Here is a 21,184-nt window from a genome sequence, read left to right on the forward strand (position 1 = left end):
GAAGAATGGATGCTTTTGAATTCTGGTGCTGGAGGAGACTCTTGAGAGTCCCATGGACTGCAAGAAGATCAAACCTCTCCATTCTGAAGGAAATCAGCCCTGAGTGCTCACTGGAAGGACAGATCCTGAAGCTGAGGCTCCAGTACTTTGGCCACCTCATGAGAAGAGAAGACCCCCTGGAAAAGACCCTGATGTTGGGAAAAATGGAGGGCGCAAGGAGAAGGGGACGCCAGAGGACGAGATGGTGTTCGAGTGTTCTCGAAGCTGCCAACATGAGTTTGACCAAACTGCGGGAGGCAGTGGAAGACAGGAGTGCCTGGCGTGCTCTGGTCCAGGGGGTCCCGAAGAGGCGGACACGACTAAACAACAACAACAACAAATCATATGCATGCTTTCCTGGGAGTAAGTCCAAAACCAGGCTTACTTCTGAGTAAACTTGGATAGTATCGCACTGTGCGTTAGCGATAATTTTGAGGAAACCCCCCACGAACCAGTCTTGCCTTTCATTCTATCAGATATTAATATTAAATATATTGGGCTGTAGCCAAATAAAGCCTCCTCAGGCCACTTAATGAAATTAATGGATCTCAGTTAATTGTGTCCTTAATGCCTTTGCCTCCAGGAGAACTAACATTGGGTACGAGCCATGCAGACAAATTCTTTTCTATTATAAAGTTGCAATAGTGTACAATGTTGGAAGATTGAGATTAATTTTGAAATAATGTAGGGAAATGGATTTAATGATTTTTCAGCAATGCATCAGCGTCTTTTGCATAGTAAAACAAAATGGAAGCTATTCTGAGCATTATTAAAGGGAAAACAGGTCCAGTTCATTGTTTTTTTTTTAAAAAAAAATTATTTTGTTTATTCACACAGCAGCATCCTACACGGGTCTGATTGGAAACTGGGCCCTATAAATTCAATGGCGATTGCTCCCAGATAAGTGGGCACAAGGGTAAGGAACTGGGGGCGTACCCAGATAGTCTTACTCAGAGTAAACCCATTGGAATCGATAGATCAAAGCGAGCCAGGCCCGTTCATTTCAACAGGCCAATTCTGAGTAGGGCTTCAGGGCATTCGAATGGAAGCGAAATATCAAAAACAATGCAGAAAATAATGTACAGTAATTGTGTGTGTAACATTCACAAGACCAAAGCAGACATCGTTCATGTTTCACCTGCATTTCTGTTCCTAACGTCTGGCAATGCTGCCCATTGCGGCAGCTTCCGTTTCCGACAGAATTCCTCACCTTGCACCTGAAGGTATGCTGTGCCAGAGTTCTGTTTCTTCCAAAACAACTCCTTTTTGTCCAAAATGGGACTCTGTACCCTCCTGCAGATGGTGACAGCAGCCACGAAATTAAAAGATGCCTGCTTCTCGGGAGAAAAGCGATGACAAACCTAGACAGCATCTTAAAAAGCAGAGACATCACCTTGCCAACAAAGGTTCGTATAGTTCAACCTATGGTTTTCCCAGTGGTGATGTATGGAAGTGAGAGCTGGACCATAAAGAAGGCTGATTGCCGAAGAATGGATGCTTTTGAATTATGGTGCTGGAGGAGACTCTTGAGAGTCCCATGGACTGCAAGAAGATCCAACCTCTCCATTCTGAAGGAAATCAGCCCTGAGTGCTCACTGGAAGGACAGATCGTGAAGCTGAGGCTCCGATACTTTGGCCACCTCATGAGAAGAGAAAACTCCCTGGAATAGACCCTGATGCTGGGAAAGATGGAGGGCACAAGGAGAAGGGGACGACGGAGGATGAGATGGTTGGACAGTGTTCTCGAAGCGACCAGGATGAGTTTGACCAAACTGCGGGAGGCAGTGGAAGACAGGAGTGCCTGGCGTGCTCTGGTCCAGGGGCTCACGAAGAGTCAGACACGACTAAACAACAACAACGCCCTCCTTGCGGAGAGAGCACCAGCAGAACAGAGGCAGAGGGGTTGCCATGGTAACTTGGGCCAGCAACACAAATGGAAACTGGTGGTTCAAAGCAGAGCCCTGCGGTTGCCATAGTCACCACTCCCAGGCTGCATCCATTTGGACCCGAAGAGCAGGGAACTCTTCCAGGTGTCAAATCAGTTTTTGCTGGTGGGGCGGTGTGGGTAGGTGGGGAGTTCCTCCTGCAAAGAACCCACAGAGTCATGGTCTTGCACACATCATGACCTCTAGTTTATCAGCGTACCCCCCCTCCCCCTGTTTGTTTCTCACAACAGCCCTGGGGGGAATCAACTGGGTCGAAGTCATTTGGCGACACAAAATCATGTCTGAATAAGTAATGAGTGGCAGACCTAATAATAATAATAATAATAATAATAATAATAATAATAATAATTTATTTATACCCCCATCCATCTGGCTGGGTTTCCCCAGCCACTCTGGGCGGCTCCCAACAGAATATTAAAAACACAGTACAACATCAAACATTAAAAGCTTCCCTAAATAGGGCTGCCTTCAGATGTCTTCTAAAAGTCAGATAGTTGCTTATTTCCTCGACATCTGATGGGAGGATGTTCCACAGGGAGGGCGCCACCACCGAGAAGGCCCTCTACCTGGCTCCTTATAACCTCACTTCTCACAGGGAGGGAACCGCCAGAAGACCCTCAGAGCTGGACCCCTCACATACAAGGTTATTTTGAACCTTCAGACTCCTTCCCTCCCTCCACGGATTCCATATTTGAATTTAAGTTTGCTCCATCTTTTTACCATTTTCTATCTATTAATTGGGGACGCGGGTGGCGCTGTGGTCTAAACCACTGAGCCTCTCAGGCTTGCTGATCAGGAAGTCAGCAGTTCGAATCCCTGTGACAGAGTGAGCTCCCGTTGTTCGGTCCCTGCTCCTGCCAACCTAGCAGTTTGAAAGCACACCAGCGCAAGTAGATAAATAGGTACTGCTCCGGTGGGAAGGTAAACGGCGTTTCCGTGCGCTGCTCTGGTTTTGGTGTTCTGTTGCACCAGAAGCGGCTTAGTCATGCTGGCCACATGACCCAGAAAAACTGTCTGCTGAGCTGACAAACGCCAGCTCTCTTGGCCTGTAAAGCGAGATGAGCGCCGCAACCCCAGAGTCGTTCGCAACTGGACTTCAGTGTCAGGGGTCCTTTACCTTTACCTTTTTATCCAGGTATCTAGAATGTTGACATTAATTTGCTTCAACTTGCTTTTAAAGCTTATTGTTGATTTCAATTATTTTGAATATTTTAAGTAGGCTGGTTTGTTTCTTTTTAAACTGCTTGGGATGTTGTTGTTTTAAGCGACATTTTTCTTACTTTATTCTTTTCGCAAACATCTTTGAGGTTTGATTACAATCAAGCAGGACATAGGTTTGTAAAATAAACAGATACAGTGGTACCTCGGGTTAAGAACTTAATGCGTTCCAGGGGTCCGTTCTTAAGCTGAAACTGTTCTTAACCTGAAGCACCACTTTAGCTAATGGGGCCTCCCGCTGCTCCCGCGCTGCCGGAGCACGATTTCTGTTCTCATCCTGAAGCAAAGTTCTTAACCCGAGGTACTATTTCTGAGTTAGCAGAGTCTGTAACCTGAAGCATCTGTAACCTGAAGCGTATGTAACCTGGGGTACCACTGTACTGTAATTCAGGCTCGGTGTCTGATTAGACCCTACGACCCTTAACGAAGCAGGACCACATAAAAGTGATCTGCAATTTACCTGGAAAGGAAACCACATGCAGAGGTTTTGCCTTCTAATCCGAAATGTGACCAGTGTCTCTTTTAAAAAACCAAAACAAATGAAAATAAAACCACTATACTAATTCCAGCGCCAGATACAGAAGCAGAAAACATTCAGACTAACCACTGGTGACAATACATTAATACATGGGTAGGCAAACGCGCTGTGGGTTAAACCACAGAGCCTAAGACTTGCCGATCAGAAGGTCGGCGGTTCGAATCCCCGTGACAGCTGAGCTCCCGTTGCTCGGTCCCTGCTCCTGCCAACCTAGTAGTTCAAAAGCATGTCAAAGTGCAAGTAGATAAATAGGTACCACTCCAGCGGGAAGGTAAACGGCGTTTCCGTGCGCTGCTCTGGTTCGCCAGAAGCGGCTTAGTCCTGCTGGCCACAGGACCCAGAAGCTGTACGCCGGCTCCCTCGGCCAATAAAGCGAGATGAGTGCCGCAAACCCAGAGTTGGCTACGACTGGAACTAATGGTCAGGGGTCCCTTTACCTTTACTAGGCAAACTAAGGCCCAGGGGCCGGATCTGGCCCAATCGCCTTCTAAATCTGGCCCACGGATGGTCCAGGAATCAGCGTGTTTTTACATGAATAGAATGTGCCTTTTTATTTAAAATGCATCTTTGGGTTATTTGTGGGGCCTGCCTGGTGTTTTTACATGAGTAGAATGTGTGCTTTTTATTTAAAATGCATCTCTGGGTTATTTGTGAGGCATAGGAATTCGTTCATTTTTATTTTTTTTCTTCCAAAATATAGTCCGGCCCCCCACAAGGTCTGAGGGACAGTGGACCGGCCCCCTGCTAAAAAATAGTTTGACGATCCCTGCATTAATCCCAGCTCCCTGCTCCTCCCACGCCCACCTGCCACCCACGTGCAAGAAGCAGCCCTTTTAAGTTTATTATTGATTTCCTTTGTAACCAGTTCGCGACGCCACGTTCTGTTCCCCGCCGCGTTCCTCCGCTCCCCATTGGCTGGGGCTCGATTCCTCCCCTCGCCCGATTGGTTCCGACGCGCCGCAATGTAGCAAAGCTGGCGGGCCAACATTCTGTCCCCGCCCACGCCGGTGAGCAGCTGAATCGAGTCAGCTCCGCGTTTAGCTTCGTGCGGATCATCGCTGGAAGACCTTCGTCGTTGCTCCGGCTCCGGGGTAGTTGAAAGGTATGGTCGTGGTTTAATTGTTTCAGGGTAGCGATCGTATGCAACAGTTCCGGGGTTAAAAAGCAGTTTATATGGGGGAGGGGAGTAAAGGAAATTCCTGGGGTTAAGGGATCCCAGATTTGTTGGGGAACGATTTTAAAAACTGGGTGGGTGAGATTTCTTAATTTTAATGGGACTTGCTGATCTGCTGGTTCATACCGCTCCTTTAAAATACTCCCTCAAACTCCCTCTCCCTCCAGCGTCTCCTCCTCAACTCACAGTCCTGTAAAAAACTTTTTTTATGCCTGCTTACCTGGGAACAAACTCCATTTAAAAACTGGGTCGGCATGCCTAGGATTGTACTGTTAGGATCGTAAAAAAAAAACCCCACAAACCTCCTAATTCCCTGAAAAATTTGATTGTATAATACAGCATCTCCTTTAATTATGCATACATAGATTTGGCTAAATGTTTTGGGGTTCAAAACTAGCAAATGAGAGAAAGATTCCAAAATGCAGTTAGTATTGTTTTGTTTTGTTTTTAATGCAAAAGTAGGATCAAAATATGCCTCGGAACTCCCCCGTTTGGATATTTCTGGAATGCTTTTGTTTAAAAGTGGAGCGGACTGGGGGCATTTCAACCCCCCTCCCCTCCATCCTTTAGGGTTTGCTTCCGGAGTGGAGTTTAAAAAAAGGAACTTTGACGTGTTGTGAGGATGTATTTGCATGTGAAAGTGTTTTCTGTGTGGCTTCAACAAAAGGAGATGTTGGCTTCACTGCAAAGCGATTCAGAGTTTCCCAAAAGAAGTGCACACACACACACACACACACACACCCTAGCTAATAACAAAAGCACCCATGGGATTTAACTTCCAAGGCAAGGAAGTTCAGCACCGGCAAGTTAATGAGTAAATAACATCTCGGTGATCCTGGTGAGAACTTCTAGCTCTCTTAAGCAACTTGGACTTCCTAAAAGGGAGATTTGGTCTTGGTGTTCAGCTGCAGTCTTAATAGCCTTCTCTGCTCTCATTCAAGAGGTCGAGCGAAGGTATGGTGGTACCTCGGGTTACATACACTTCAGGTTACATACGCTTCAGGTTACAGACTCCGCTAACCCAGAAATAGTACCTCGGGTTAAGAACTTTGCTTCAGGATGAGAACAGAAATCGTGCTCTGGCGGCAGCAGGAGGCCCCATCAGCTAAAGTGGTGCTTCAGGTTAAGAACAGTTTCAGGTTAAGAACAGACCTCCGGAACAAATTAAGTATGTAATGTGCATTTAAGGAGAATTGGAAAGGCCCATGAGCTATTTAAAACACTTTTTTTTTTTTAAAGGGGGACCCTTTTCAATCTGAGGGGGCTGCACTTCCTTCTGGGGGCTACATGAAAAAGCAAGCAGAGCAATTACTGCAAATCATAACTTTGTAAAGTGTAGACACACTCTTTTCCTCCATACAGGCAAGCAAATTTAGATCAGGGCTCAACAATTTTGGTCAGCCCTCATGCATGTTCACTTCATCAAAACTGGCCCTCTTTGAAAAAAGTTTGGACACCCCCGCAAGAGTCTGATCCTATGCAGGCTTTTTAAGTGGGACTTACTCCTGTGAGAGGGACGCGGGTGGCGCTGTGGTCTAAACCACAGAGCTTAGGACTTGCCAATCGGAAGGTCGGCGGTTCGAATCCCCGCGACGGGGTGAGCTCCCGTTGCTCGGTCCCTGCTCCTGCCAACCTAGCAGTTTGAAAGCACGTCAAACTGCAAGTAGATAAATAGGTACCGCTCCGGCGGGAAGGGAAACGGCGTTTCCGTGTGCTGCTCTGGTTCACCAGAAGTGGCTTAGTCATTCTGGCCACATGACCCGGAAGCTGTACGCCGGCTCCCTCGGCCAGTAAAGCGAGATGAGCGCTGCAACCCCAGAGTTGGTCACGATTGGATTAACTGTCAGGGGTCCTTTGTCTTCTCTTCTCATGAGGTGGCCAAAGTATTGGAGCCTCAGCTTCAGGATCTGTCCTTCCAGTGAGCCCTCAGGGCTGATTTCCTTCAGAATGGATCAGTTTGATCTTCTTGCAGTCCATGGGACTCTCAAGAGTCTCCTCCAGCACCAGAATTCAATTGCAGGGGTCCTTTACCTTTTTACTCCTATGAGTGCATACCTACTTAATTTATAGAGCTGTCCCATAGCAGAAGGGATGCAGGTGGCGCTGTGGGTAAAAGCCTCAGCGCCTAGGGCTTGCCGATCGAAAGGTTGGCGGTTCGAATCCCTGCGGCGGGGTGCGCTCCCGTTGCTCGGTCCCAGCGCCTGCCAACCTAGCAGTTCGAAAGCACCTCCGGGTGCAAGTAGATAAATAGGGACCGCTTACCAGCGGGAAGGTAAACGGCGTTTCCGTGTGCGGCTCTGGCTCGCCAGAGCAGCGATGTCACGCTGGCCACGTGACCTGGAAGTGTCTCCGGACAGCGCTGGCCCCTGGCCTCTTAAGTGAGATGGGCGCACAACCCCAGAGTCTGTCAAGACTGGCCCGTACGGGCAGGGGTACCTTTACCTTTACCCATAGCAGGAGGACTCTAGGAAGTCAGGGTGAGAATGTCAGGACTGGGACCTGGCAGGTCACAGTTCAAATCGTCACTTGGTTATGAATCCCACTGGGCAACCTTGGAGCCAGACGCTCTTGGCCTTCACAGATTTGTCGTCGTGATTAACTGAGATGCGGATGAACCAGGGGCTCCTGGGAGAGAAAGGCAGGAAATGAATGCAGCAAATAAAGCTATGGTTTTCCCAGTAGTGATGTATGGAAGTGAGAGCTGGACCATAAAGAAGGCTGATCGCCAAAGAATGGATGCTTTTGAATTCTGGTGCTGGAGGAGACTCTTGAGAGTCCCATGGACTGCAAGAAGATCCAACCTCTCCATTCTGAAGGAAATCAGCCCTGAGTGCTCACTGGAAGGACAGATCCTGAAGCTGAGGCTCCAATACTTTGGCCACCTCATAAGACTCTCTGGAAAAGACCATGATGCTGGGAAAGATGGAGGGCACAAGGAGAAGGGGATGACAGAGGACGAGATGGCGGAACAGTGTTCTCGAAGCTACGAAAATGAGTTTGACCAAATTGCGGGAGGCAGTGGAAGACAGAAGTGCCTGGCGTGCTCTGGTCCAGGGGGTCACAAAGAGGCGGACATGACTAAATGACTAAACAACAACACTTAAGGAAGCCGGAGGGGACAGCCAGACGGGGCCACCCTGGCATTCAGAGATCACCTGGCACCAGGCAGATTTCTAACACTGACTTATAGTGAAGGTCAGTATAAGATAGGGCAGGGCTCAGCAAGGTATATCTTGCCTGGGCTGGATCCGTCCCACGGAGATCCCTCCGTGGCCTGGATCACATGTGTGTGAGCTCGCATGCCTGTGATTTTCTACGCATGTGCAGATGCGGTTTTCAGTGTCTTCGCGGGTGCAGTTTTCGGCGCTGCAGAAGCGAGTCCCTGCGCCACACTGTGCCGGTTTAGCACGGTGCATGAGGGGGCAACTCAGTTCAGGAGCAGCTCGTTGGCCAGTCAAACGACCTCCGCGGGCTGCTTCCAGCCCATGGGCCTTAGGTTGCTGACCCCTGAGATAGGGGAAGGAGTTGGTCGTTGAATGTATGGAGAAGGTCGTCCGGTTCAATCCTGGATATCTCCAAGTCGGACTGGGAATGACCAGCCCTGGGGAGCTGTTGCCAATCCGAGCCAACACTACTGAGCAGGGCGGATTTGATTTAAACCAAATCACGATTTAAATCACTAGTCAGTAAGGCTTGATTTAAATCACTAGTCAATAAGACTTGCTTTAAATCTTTTTTATTTAACAGAAAGACTTATTCTTGCTAGTATAATCTTAATACAATGGTACCTCGGGTTACATACGCTTCAGGTTACAGACTCCGCTAACCCAGAAATAGTGCTTCAGGTTAAGAGCTTTGCTTCAGGATGAGAACAGAAATCGGGCTCCGGCGGCAGCGGGAGGCCCCATTAGCTAAAGTGGTGCTTCAGGTTAAGAACAGTTTCAGGTTAAGTACGGACCTCCGGAACGAATTAAGTACTTAACCTGAAGTACCACTGTATTTACAACCAGATGAAGGTTTTCATTTTTGGAATAATAAATGTTCAGAGTGCTTACTGGTTATACTATTACTGGTTATACTATTAGAAATACATAGACAGGCAATTATGAAATTATGGTTTATATTTGGGCAACTTTAATGCTGTACTTGTTTGGAAGGAGAAAAGGAAACATTTCCTTCATAACAATTTAAACCATTTATTTAACTAAAACAGTAACATTGTAGCATATGTATCCACGTTTGTTAACTGATGTGGTTTAAACAATTTTTTTAAAAAAAACATACTTAGACTGAGTTTTAGCACACGTGAAAAACTTAAAGGCAAATCCTTATTTCCTGATGAATAGCCTTTGGACTGTAGTGTAACTTAAGCAGAAAGCTATCTTTAGGAAGATTTCTCCTCCAAAAGCATTTTATTTTAAAAATCCGATTTAAATTTTAAAAATCCAATTTAAGTTTTAAAAATCCAATAAATAAATAAATATCTGATTTATTTTTTTAAAAAAATCATTCGTTTTTATCCACCCTGCCCGTGGCGGAAAGCAGCTTTGTATGTTTCAAGATGTTGCTAAGTGGTTGCAGGTGAAACACTTTCAGGCATGCGGAGATTTCCAGCTCTCGGTGAATGTTGACACGGGAAGGAAGCAGTTGTGAGGTGCATTGCACAAGCATGCTCCACGCTTGCATGGCTGTTGCATGTACGTGCTCTGAGTCATCAAAGCCTGACCTTCCAGGCAGGAGGTTGTAAGCTGCAGGCTGTGTCCTCAAATGAGGCAGGCAGCCCACTAGGGCAAAGTTGACTCTCTGAACGGGACCTGAGCGCATTCGGCTGACATGCCCAGGTGGAGCTGTGCTTGATCACATGTGTCACTTTTTTTTTTTAATAATATTTATTCCAGTTTTTAAAATTACAAAAGATTACACTAGATTAAGCAAGAAAAAACAAGACCATGAATACAGACAAGCACAAAAAAGAATAAAAAACCCCCAGAAAAATACAAGCAATTAAGAAAAAAAAGGAAAAAAACAAACAAATCAAACCTCCCAAATTTTCCATTTGCTTATTTCCTTGACTTCCTCACACCTCCCTTTTTTGTATTCTAGTTCAATTAGATATTTCAGCAAATCCTTTCCATCTTTGTTTTTATCCCAATAATTTATCTTAACACACTGTAATTTTACACTCTCTTCTTTCACCAATTAACTATCCATTTTTACTTAATCCTTTATATCATTTCTGCTAAAACCACATAACTTCATTCCAACATCCTTCTAACATTCCTTAATTTTACAGTGTTTCTGTAAATAAACTTTAAATTTCTTCCAATCTTCTTCCACCAACTCTTCTCCTTGGTCTCGGATTCTGCCAGTCATTTCCGCCAATTCCATATAGTCCATCACCTTCATCTGCCATTCTTCCCGGGTGGGTAAATCTTGTGTCTTCCAGTACTTTGCAATTAGTATTCTTGCTGCTGTTGTGGCATACATAAAGAAAGTTCTGTCCTTCTTTGGCACCAATTAGCCGACCATGCCCAGGAGAAAGGCCTCTGGTTTCTTCTGAAAGGTATATTTAAGTACCTTTTTCATTTCATTATAGATCATCTCCCAGAAAGTCTTAATCCTTGGGCACGTCCACCAAAGGTGAAAGAATGTACCTTCAATCTCTTTACATTTCCAACATTTGTTATCGGGCAGATGATAGATTTTTGCAAGCTTGACTGGTGTCATGTACCACCTATACATCATTTTCATTATATTCTCTCTTAAGGCATTACATGCCGTGAACTTGATACCTGTGGTCCATAACTGTTCCCAGTCAGCCATCATAATATTATGTCCAACATCTTGTGCCCATTTTATCATAACTGATTTCACCGTTTCATCCTGAGTATTCCATTTCAACAGCAAGTTATACATTCTTGACAAGTTCTTAGTTTTAGGATCTAACAGTTCTGTTTCCAATTTTGATTTCTCCACCTGAAAACCAATTTTCTTATCCAAATTAAAAGCCTCCATTATTTGATAATAATGAAGCCAATCCTGTACTTTGTTTTTAGTTTTTCAAAACTCTGCAGCTTTAATCTGTCTCCTTCTTGTTCCAATATTTCGGCGCAGGTGAAACACTTCTAGGCATGCGGAGATTTCCAGCTCTCGGTGAATGTTGACACGGGAAGGAGGCAGTTGTGAGGTGCATTGCACAAGCATGCTCCACGCTTGCACTGCTGTTGCATGTACGTGCTCTGAGTCATCAAAGCCTGACCTTCCAGGCAGGAGGTTGTAAGCTGCAGGCTGTGTCCTCAAATGAGTAAGGCCCTTCTCTGCCAGAGGCACGCAGCCCACTAGGGCAAAGTTGACTCTCTGAACGGGACCTGAGCGCATTCGGCTGACATGCCCAGGTGGAGCTGTGCTTGATCACATGTGTCACTTTTTTTTTTTAATAATATTTATTCCAGTTTTTAAAATTACAAAAGAAAACACTAGATTAAGCAAGAAAAAACAAGACCATGAATGCAGACAAGCACAAAAAAGAATAAAAAACCCCCAGAAAAATACAAGCAATTAAGAAAAAAAAGGAAAAAGAAAAGTTAAAAAAAAAACAAATCAAACCTCCCAAATTTTCCATTTGCTTATTTCCTTGACTTCCTCACACCTCCCTTTTTTGTATTCTAGTTCAATTAGATATTTCAGCAAATCCTTTCCATCTTTGTTTTTATCCCAATAATTTATCTTAACATACTGTAATTTTACACTCTCTTCTTTCACCAATTAACTATCCATTTTTACTTAATCCTTTATATCATTTCTGCTAAAACCACATAACTTCATTCCAACATCCTTCTAACATTCCTTAATTTTACAGTGTTTCTGTAAATAAACATTAAATTTCTTCCAATCTTCTTCCACCAACTCTTCTCCTTGGTCTCGGATTCTGCCAGTCATTTCCGCCAACTCCATATAGTCCATCACCTTCATCTGCCATTCTTCCCGGGTGGGTAAATCTTGTGTCTTCCAGTTGTTGTTGTTGTTGTTTAGTCGTTTAGTCGTGTCCGACTCTTCGTGACCCCATGGACCAGAGAACGCCAGGCACTCCTGTCCTCCACTGCCCCCCGCAGCTTGGTCAGACTCATGCTGGTAACCTCGAAAACACTATCCAACCATCTCGTCCTCTGTCGCCCCCTTCTCCTTGTGCCCTCCATCTTTCCCAACATCAGGGTCTTTTCCAGGGAGTCTTCTCTTCTCATGAGGTGGCCAAAGTATTGGAGCCTCAGCTTCACAATCTGTCCTTCCAGTGAGCACTCAGGGCTGATTTCCTTCAGAATGGAGAGGTTTGTGTCTTCCAGTACTTTGCAGTAAGTATTCTCACATGTGTCACTTCTTGCATCTGTAGCGCAGTGGTGGCACACAGACATTTTGTGCAGAACAGTCAAGTTTCTTTCCTTTTTTAAATAATTTTTATTCATTTTAACATAAAGATTATAAAATGTACCACAAAACTTATCACTTATACAATCTTTTTAGACTTCCATCAGCACCTCTGATGATCCACCGTTTTAACCACTTCTTATGCATTTCTTAACTTTATATTGCCTTTACATCTCTTAACAAATCATCCTCCCCCTTCTCCATTTTGGCAATTCTTCCAATAATACTCCTCACAAAACTTCTTGCAAACCTACAAACGTCGTCTGATCTTCACAAATACTTTTCAAATAGTCCGTAAATTTACTCCAGTCTTCTGTGAATTTCTGGTCCTGCCAGTTTCGAATCCTTCCTGTTAATTTATCTAATTCTGCATAGTCCATTAACTTCATCCTCCATTCTTCAATCGTTGGGAATTCTTCTTGCTTCCATTTTTGGGCCAATAATATTCTTGCTATTATTTCAGAACGGTCAAGTTCTGAATCTTCAAAGTCAGACTGGGGCTTTGTTGGTAGAGCACCGGACTCTTAATCTCAGGAAGGGTCCGCTTCCAACAATTGTATGATTTTATGATTCTAATAATAATAATAAGAAGAATCAGTCATACCTCTTGTTACGTTCGGTTCAGGTGATGTCTTTTCAGGTTGCGTCCTGCGGCGACCCGGAAGTAACAGAATGGCTTACTTCCGGGTTTCGCCGCATGCACAGACACTCAGAATGACGTTGTGTGCAGAAGCGGCAAATCGCAATCTGCGCACTCACAAACGGTGCTTGCGTTCTGCTCATGATGCAAACAGGGCTCCGGAATGGATCCCGTTCGCAACCAGGGGTACCACTGTAAGGTAAAGGGACCCCTGACCATTAGGTTCAGTTGTGGCCGACTCTGGGATTGCGGCACTCATCTTGCTTTATTGGCCGAGGGAGCCGGCATACAGCTTCCGGGTCATGTGGCCAGCATGACTAAACCGCTTCTGGCAAACCAGAGCAGCGGAGACTGGCCTCAGGTAACACCCAGTGGGGTTCATGGTATATCCTGGTATTCCACCCGCTCCTCCAATAAACTCCCAAAGATGGGCTGTTGTCACTCAGCTTCATTGCATATCCACACATCCTGGTGTGTATGAGAGAGGGAGGAAAACAGCAACAACAATTTGTTATTTATACCCCACCCATCTGGCTGGGTTCCCCCAGCCACTCTGGGCGGCTCCCAACAGAACATTCAAAACACAGTAAAAGGTCAAACATTAAAAACTTCCCTAAACAGGGCTGCTTTCAGATGTCTTCTAAAAGTCAGATAGTTGTTTATTTGCTTGATATCTGATGGGAGGGCATTCCACAGGTGGGTGCCACCACCGAGAAGGCCCTCTGCCTGGTTCTCTGTAACCTCACTTCTCGCAGGTAGGGAACCGCAAGAAGACCCTTGGAGCTGGACCTCAGTGTCCGGGCTGGACGATGGGGGTGGAGACGCTCCTTCAGGTATACTGGGCCGTTTAAGGCTTTAAAGGTCAGCACCAAAAGTTTGAATTGTGCTCGGAAACGTCCTGGGAGCCAGTGTAGGTCTTTCAGGACCGGTGTTATACAGTCCCGGAGGCCGCTCCCAGTTCCCAGTCTAGCTGCCGCTTTCTGGATTAGTTGTAGTTTCCAGGTCAGAAGAAGAAGAGTTTGGATTTGATATCCCGCCTTTCACTCCCCTTCAGGAGTCTCAAAGCAGCTAACATTCTCTTTTCCCTTCCTCCCCCACAACAAACACTCTGTGAGGTGAGTGGGGCTGAGAGACTTCAAAGAAGTGTGACTGGCCCAAGGTCAGCCAGCAGCTGCATGTGGAGGAGCGGAGACGCGAACCCGGTTCCCCAGATTACGAGGCTACCGCTCTTAACCACTACACCACACTGGCTCTCGGGTCACCTTCAAAGGTAGCGCCACAGAGAGTGCATTGCAGTAGTCCAAGCAGGAGATAACCAGAGCAGGTACCACTCTGGCGAGACAGTCCGCAGGCAGGTAGGGTCTCAGCCTGCATACCAGGTGGAGCTGGTAGACAGCCGCCCTGGACACAGAATTGACCTGTGCCTCCATGGATATGTGTGAGTCCAAAATGACTCTCAGCCTGCGTACCAGATGCAAAATCTCTTGCATCTGTGAGCGACATACCTGCCTTGCTCCTCAAAGAGCCACAAAGTATGTTCTAAAGACTATAATGTAACTTAAACAGAAAACTATCTAAAAATCAGATAGTTGCCATTTCCTTGGCATCTGATGGGAGGGCATTTCACAGGGCGGGCGCCACCACCAAGAAGGCCCTCTGCCTGGTTCCCTTAACCTCACTTCTCGCAGGGAGGGAACCGCCAGAAGGGCCTCGGAGCTGGACCTCAGTGTCCAGGCTGGACGATGGGGATGGAGACGCCCCTTCAGGTATACTGGGCCGAGGCTGTTTAGGTCTTTAAAGGTCAACACCATGAATTTAAAGCACTGTGATGCCTCTTCCAACCTGTTGTATTCCCAGAGCAACCATTCTCAGAGCTGTTTAACAGTCAATACCTATTCACAAGGAACTCTGGGATGGTTTCCCTGGGAGGAGATTCTCTTTAACCATCTCCGTTGTCACCTCCTTTCCCGCAATTGACAGGCAGCTGTCAAGTTCCTGGACCGCGTGTGATGTTTTCCTTGGAACCATGTCTTTTTTAAAAAAGGATTAGTTTTCAGTGTTCTACGTTTCAAAATAAACATTTTACAAGCTTTAAAATACCCAATGACTTCCCTTCTACTCCTTCCATGGTTCACATTAACATAAATTCCTGCCTATTTTGCTAGAAACATTCAAATCAGTTTTCTTCTTTTACATCAATCAAACATTGTTTGTCGTATTTGTTTTAACACTGCCAGTGTTTTCAGCTGTGCACAATTATTTTCAGCATATTCGATAGATATTTTCCACTCTTCTTTAAATATACGTTCTTCTTGCTCTCTTATTCTCTGTTTCCAGCATACAAGTTCTGAATATTCTAACATCTTAAATTGCCAATTCTTTTTACATGGGACTTCACTCACTTTACATTTTTGGGCTAACACAACATGGGCCACTGTTGTTGCTTATTCTGCCTGGCTTAAAAAGGTAAATGGACCCCTGACCATTAGGTCCAGTCGTGACCGACTCTGGGGTTGCGGCGCTCATCTTGCTTTACTGGCCGAGGGAGCCGGCGTACAGCTTCCAGGTCATGTGGCCAGCAGGACTAAGCCGCTTCTGGCGAACCAGAGCAGCGCACGGAAACGCCGTCTACCTTCCCCCTGGAGTGGTACCTATTTATCTACTTGCACTTTGACTGCTAGGTTGGCAGGAGCAGGGACCGAACAACGGGAGCTCACCCCGTCATTGCGGAGATTCGAACTGCCAACCTTCTGATCGGCAAGTCCTAGGCTCTGTAGTTTAACCCACAGTGCCACCCGTGTCCCCCTGCTTGGCTTATTCCAAACAAAAAGGACTTTAGGGGAGGGGGAGCTAAATTTAAATATATATTTTTCAATTCATTATAGATCATTTCCCAATATTGTACTGTTTGAGCCCCATAATGGAAGAAACCGGAGTTTCAAGTCTGGAAAATGCGTTCGGTTGGGCTGTTTGCCAGGAATTAGAGAGCAGCATGTATTTGCAGTGCCACAGAGCTGTTGGTTTGCTTAAGCAAAAAATGCAGCGTGACTCATCAAACTGGCATGAACTGGTTTCTCTTCACATTATAACATGAGAACCATTGTTTCTCGTCCACTTATTGGAATTTTAAACAATGGAAGGTTTCGCTTATCTGCCGAGCATCTAGGGAGCAATGCAGGCTTAAAATTCTAAGACACAGCGACAGCCACCCGCTTGAATGACTTGCACAAATTTGTGGAAGCTATCTTAATACAGTTTCCATTTCAGTAAATCAGAGCTGTCGATAGAACCATCTTCCATGAATTTGTACAGCCCTGGAAAAACAACAACAACGAAGGCCTGCTCATCGACCGTCCCTCAGCGTATCATGTGTCGGGGAGTTCCATAAGTTAACTGGCCATTGTGGGGCAGAAGCGAGGTCCCTCCTGCCTCTCCTGACAGCTTCTTCCTCCTCTCTTTTAGCTGTGCCATGACATCGGAAGGAAGTCCCGTGAGCGACACGGCTCCCGAAAACCAAGAGCCTGATCAGCAGGTATGTGGGGGGGGGTGAGTCCCTTCACCCCAAGCTGGGTGTTGGTCGCTGGCGGTTTCTGGGCCCCGATCTGCCCCTTCTGTCTCCATGGCCAAATACCTGTGCCCCTCTATTCCAGGTAGGAGATTTCAGTCAGTCAGTTTTATTGCACATAGCCAAAGGCTGCTGCAATGTACACAAAGGTAAAGGTAAAGGGACCCCTGACCATTAGGTCCAGTCGCGGACGACTCTGGGGTTGCGGTGCTCATCTCACTTTATTGGCCGAGGGAGCCGGCGTACAGCTTCCGGGACATGTGGCCAGCATGACTAAGCCACTTCTGGAGAACCAGAGCAGCGCACGGAAACGCCGTTTACCTTCTCGCTGGAGCAGTACCTATTTATCTACTTGCACTTTGACCTGCTTTCAAACTGCTAGGTTGGCAGGAGCTGGGACCGAGCAACGGGAGCTCACCCCGTCGTGGGGATTCGAACTGCCGACCTTCTGACCGGCAACTCCTAGGCTCTGTGGTTTAACCCACAGCGCCACCCGCATCCCCAATAAACAATGTACTGCATTATAAAATAAATAAGACAGTATTGTAGAGGATAAAAATTAAAATGCTTTCTTACCTGTGCCTGGTGATAGTCATTGTTTGGATGGAGGGCTTTTATCCATTTCCGCAGTCACACAATCAATCCATCAGTAGCTGAACTGGGCCTCACACAGTCACAAAAACAAATGAACCGAAAAAGCCTCAAAAATAAATAGCAAAAACAAAAGCGGCAAACTTAATCTGTTCCGGAAGTCCATTTGACTTCTGGAATGTTCAAAAACCAAGGCGCAGCTTCTGATTGGTGCAGGCGCCCCGGAAACAATAGCCGACAGCCGCATCGGACGTTCAGCTTCTGACAAATGTTCGAAAACCGGAACACTTAGAATCATAGAATCATAGAGTTGGAAGAGACCACAAGGGCCATCGAGTCCAACCCCCTGCCAAGCAGGAAACACCACCAGAGCACTCCTGACATATGGTTGTCAAGCCTCTGCTTAAAGACCTCCAAAGAAGGAGACTCCACCACACTCCTTGGCAGCAAATTCCACTGTCAAACAGCTCTTACTGTCAGGAAGTTCTTCCTAATGTTTAGGTGGAATCTTCTTTCTTGTAGTTTGGAGCCATTGCTCCGTGTCCGCTTCTCTGGAGCAGCAGAAAACAACCTTTCTCCCTCCTCTATGTGACATCCTTTTATATATTTGAACATGGCTATCATATCACCCCTTAACCTCCTCTTCTCCAGGCTAAACATGCCCAGCTCCCTTAGCCGTTCCTCATAAGGCATCGTTTCCAGGCCTTTGACCATTTTGGTTGCCCTCCTCTGGACACGTTCCAGTTTGTCCATGTCCTTCTTGAACTGTGGTGCCCAGAACTGGACACAGTACTCCAGGTGAGGTCTGACCAGAGCAGAATACAGTGGCACTATTACTTCCGGGTTTTCGGCGTTTGGGAACCAAGGCGTTTGAGAACCAAGGCACGACTGAAAATGAGCTCCCCAAATGATATTAATAATTCTTCTCTTTCTCTGGTAGAATGTGGTCAGTCGAGTGGTCGGCCTCCCGCTGGTCAGTTCGACCTTCGACATGGTCTCCTCAGCTTACGCCTCCACAAAAGAGACCCACCCCTACCTCAAGTCCGTTTGCGACGTGGCAGAGAAGAGTGTGAAGACCCTCACGGCGGCGGCCGTTGGCGGCGCCCAACCTCTCCTGACGAAGCTGGAGCCTCAGAGTGGGTGACGCTGTCAAATTGCTGTTTTGTTGCATGCCTTGTGCCGCGCTGAGGTTGAGAAACTGTGGCATGTACCCTCGCCTCCTCACTGTATGCTTAAAGCGCAGGGTGTTCCCAAAGAGGATCCTCGCCACTGGCAAACTATGTTTCCCAGGAATCTTTGGCGTGGGAAGGGAGTCTCATGCTTTGAATATGTTTTTGGTGCATGGCGTGACACAAAAAGAAGGATCTCGTAGGTCACACCCATACCTTGCATTTTATATATACAGTGGTGCCCCGTAAGACGGAAAACCCGCTAGACGAAAGGGTTTTCCGTTTTGGAGGCGCTTCGCAAAACGAATTTCCCTATGGGCTTGCTTCGCAAGACGAAAATGTCTTGCGAGTTCCTGCGGGTTTTTTCCCCTTTCCCCCCCCCTTTTCCTAAGCCCTAAGCCGCTTATCAGCTGATCCGCTGATAAGCCGCTTAACAGCTGATCACTAAAAGCCGCTAAACTGCTAATAGCGCTAATCCGCTAAGCTGTCAATGGGCTTGCTTCGCAAGACGAAAAAACCGCTATACGGAGAGCCTCACGGAACGGATTAATTTTGTCTTGCGAGGCACCACTGTATATATATTTATTAGTTTTTTTAACATATCAATTTCAAGAGCAATTAAACATACTTATTCAAATTTTGGACTTCCATCCTGTCTGAAAATTTTCCAGTCTAATCTCTCAGTATGCATTTCTTATCTTCCCTATTACATTTCAAACTCATAACAAATATCTCTATCTTTTTCCACTTTGTAACACTTTGTATATTTCTCCTTACAAAACTTCTTGTAGTCCTACTAGCGTAATTTGTTGATTACAGTTGCTCTTCAAATAATTCAGATACTTCTTCCAATCTTCTGTGAATCTCTGGTCCCGCAGGTTTCGAATCCTTCCTGTCATTTTGTCCAATTCTGCATAGTCCATTAATTTCGTCTGCCATTCTTCTTCCATTGGAATTTCTTCTTGTTTCCATTTCTGGGCTAACAATACTCTTGCCGCAGTTGTTGCATATAAAAACAATTTAACATCTTGCCTACTAATGTCCTGACCTATAATACCAAGTAAAAATGCTTCTGGTTGTTTTTTAAACGTATATTTCAACATCTTTTTCATCTCATTATATATCATTTCCCAGAAGTTCTTTACTTTTTTACATTCCCACCACATATGATAAAATATTCCTTCTTTTTCTTTTCCAACATTTATTATTTGTCTTATACATTTTAGCTAATTTCACTGGTGTGATATACCATCTGTACATCATTTTCATCATATTCTCTTTCAAAGCATATACCGTGCATTTTTAAAAAGAATCAGAATTTTCCCCAAAGAATCCGGGAACTGTAGTTTGCTTATTGCACCCAAGCAAACTACAGTTCCCAAAATCCTTTGGTGAGGGAGGGGGAAAAACAAGAAGGAACTATCCTCCATTTCTGGATAGCTCATTTCGTAGAGCATGAGACTCTTAATCCCAAGGTCGTAGGTTCGAGCCCCACATAGGGTGTTGCAGGGGGTCAGACTAGATGACACTTGTGGCCCCACCCAACTACATATATGCAGTTCTGTAGGTGTATGGTGTGGATGTGACTTTAAAAACAGGGTCTCGTGGGTCACCTCCAAACTCTGCCTTTTAAGCGCAGGATTCTCCCCTCCCCGAAACCCGGGAACTGTAGCTTGCCCTCACAGACCACAGCACCTTGCCGAACTACAGTTCACAGGGTTCTCAGGAGCGGGAGCCACGTGCGCTGAATCTGTGACCGCCGCCTGCAGAAAAAGCAAAACAATCGCTAAGGCGAAGGAATTCCAAAACCCTCAACCAGGCAGTGCCTTCGTTGCTGCTAAACTACAACTCCCATTATCCCTGGCCATTGGGGGCTCATGGGAGTTGGAGTCCCACAACTTCTGGAGCATGGGTAGGCAAACTGAGGCCCAGGGACCGGATCCGGCCCAATCGCCTTCTAAATCCGGCCCGCGGACGGTCCGGGAATCAGCGTGTTTTTACATGAGTAGAATGTGTGCTTTGATTTAAAATGCATCTCTGGATTATTTGTGGGGCATAGGAATTCGTTCATTATTTTTTTCAAGATATAGTCCAGCCCCCCACAAGGTCTGAGGTACAGTGGACTGGCCCCCTGCTGAAAAAGTTTGCTGACCCCTGCTCTGGAGGGTCAGCTGGTCTCCCCAAAACGGCTTTATTGGGGCCAACCATAATGTTGCACCTTGTGAGCAATCCTTTGTATTCTTCAGATGTTGACCAAAGTAGGGTTTGGGGCAGGGACTGTCCTCTTCTAGCAGGCCCCTAGTTCCGGACCTGTCAGGGAACTGCCATCAGAGCCAGAGGTGGAGGGAAGGCTCCAGAGCGATGCCGGAGAGGGTCCCAGCAGGGAGAGAAGCAGCCCAGCTGCTGGGGAAGGAAATCAACGTAACACCAGGAGAGAAGGGGGGCAGATGGGGGAGTCGGAGTAAAGGCTCCAGGACTCTTTAACGGAGACTAGTGGGGAGAGCACGGGTGCTCCGCTGCCCACACCCTCCCTGCGCAGAAGACTTCCGCGCAGGGAGAGTAGGAGGAGACTTGGCGTCAAAGAACTTTTTTGCTGGAAGAAGTTTAAGAAACGCCCACTGACGGATTCTGCCAGCGACTGTGACAGCCACGCAGTGAAGGGCTGTCCAGACAGAAAGGGTTCAACCAGGCAACCAAGCCAAGAGTGCCAGCAACTTACGCATGAGCAACCCCCTAGAACCATTACAGGACCAAAACCTTATTCAGCCAACTCTCCGGCTTCTTGGCTTTCACTAGGCCAGAAATCCCCCAAAAAGCAGTTCCCTGGCAGATGGCCTGCATGCTTTCCCGAGTTGTCGTGTCCCCACATCGCAGGTTTTTGG

The 21,184-nt window shown here is 46.3% G+C and overlaps 1 protein-coding gene across 1 annotated transcript in view; it reads left to right on the forward strand.

Moving 5' to 3' along the window:
• Positions 1-4,702: 4,702 nt before the first annotated feature.
• LOC307207355 (uncharacterized protein) overlaps positions 4,703-21,184 on the forward strand; it is a 47,798-nt gene continuing 31,316 nt past the window's right edge. Inside the window, exons 1-3 of the mRNA XM_079961122.1 lie at positions 4,703-4,843; positions 16,440-16,509; positions 18,074-18,269. Coding sequence (XP_079817248.1) covers positions 16,447-16,509; positions 18,074-18,269 — 259 coding nt within the window. The 5' untranslated portion in view covers positions 4,703-4,843; positions 16,440-16,446. The remainder of the gene's footprint in view (positions 4,844-16,439; positions 16,510-18,073; positions 18,270-21,184) is intronic.

Source organism: Podarcis cretensis (genome assembly GCF_951804945.1).
Source record: "Podarcis cretensis genome assembly, chromosome: 18".
NCBI classification, from domain to species: domain Eukaryota; kingdom Metazoa; phylum Chordata; class Lepidosauria; order Squamata; family Lacertidae; genus Podarcis; species Podarcis cretensis.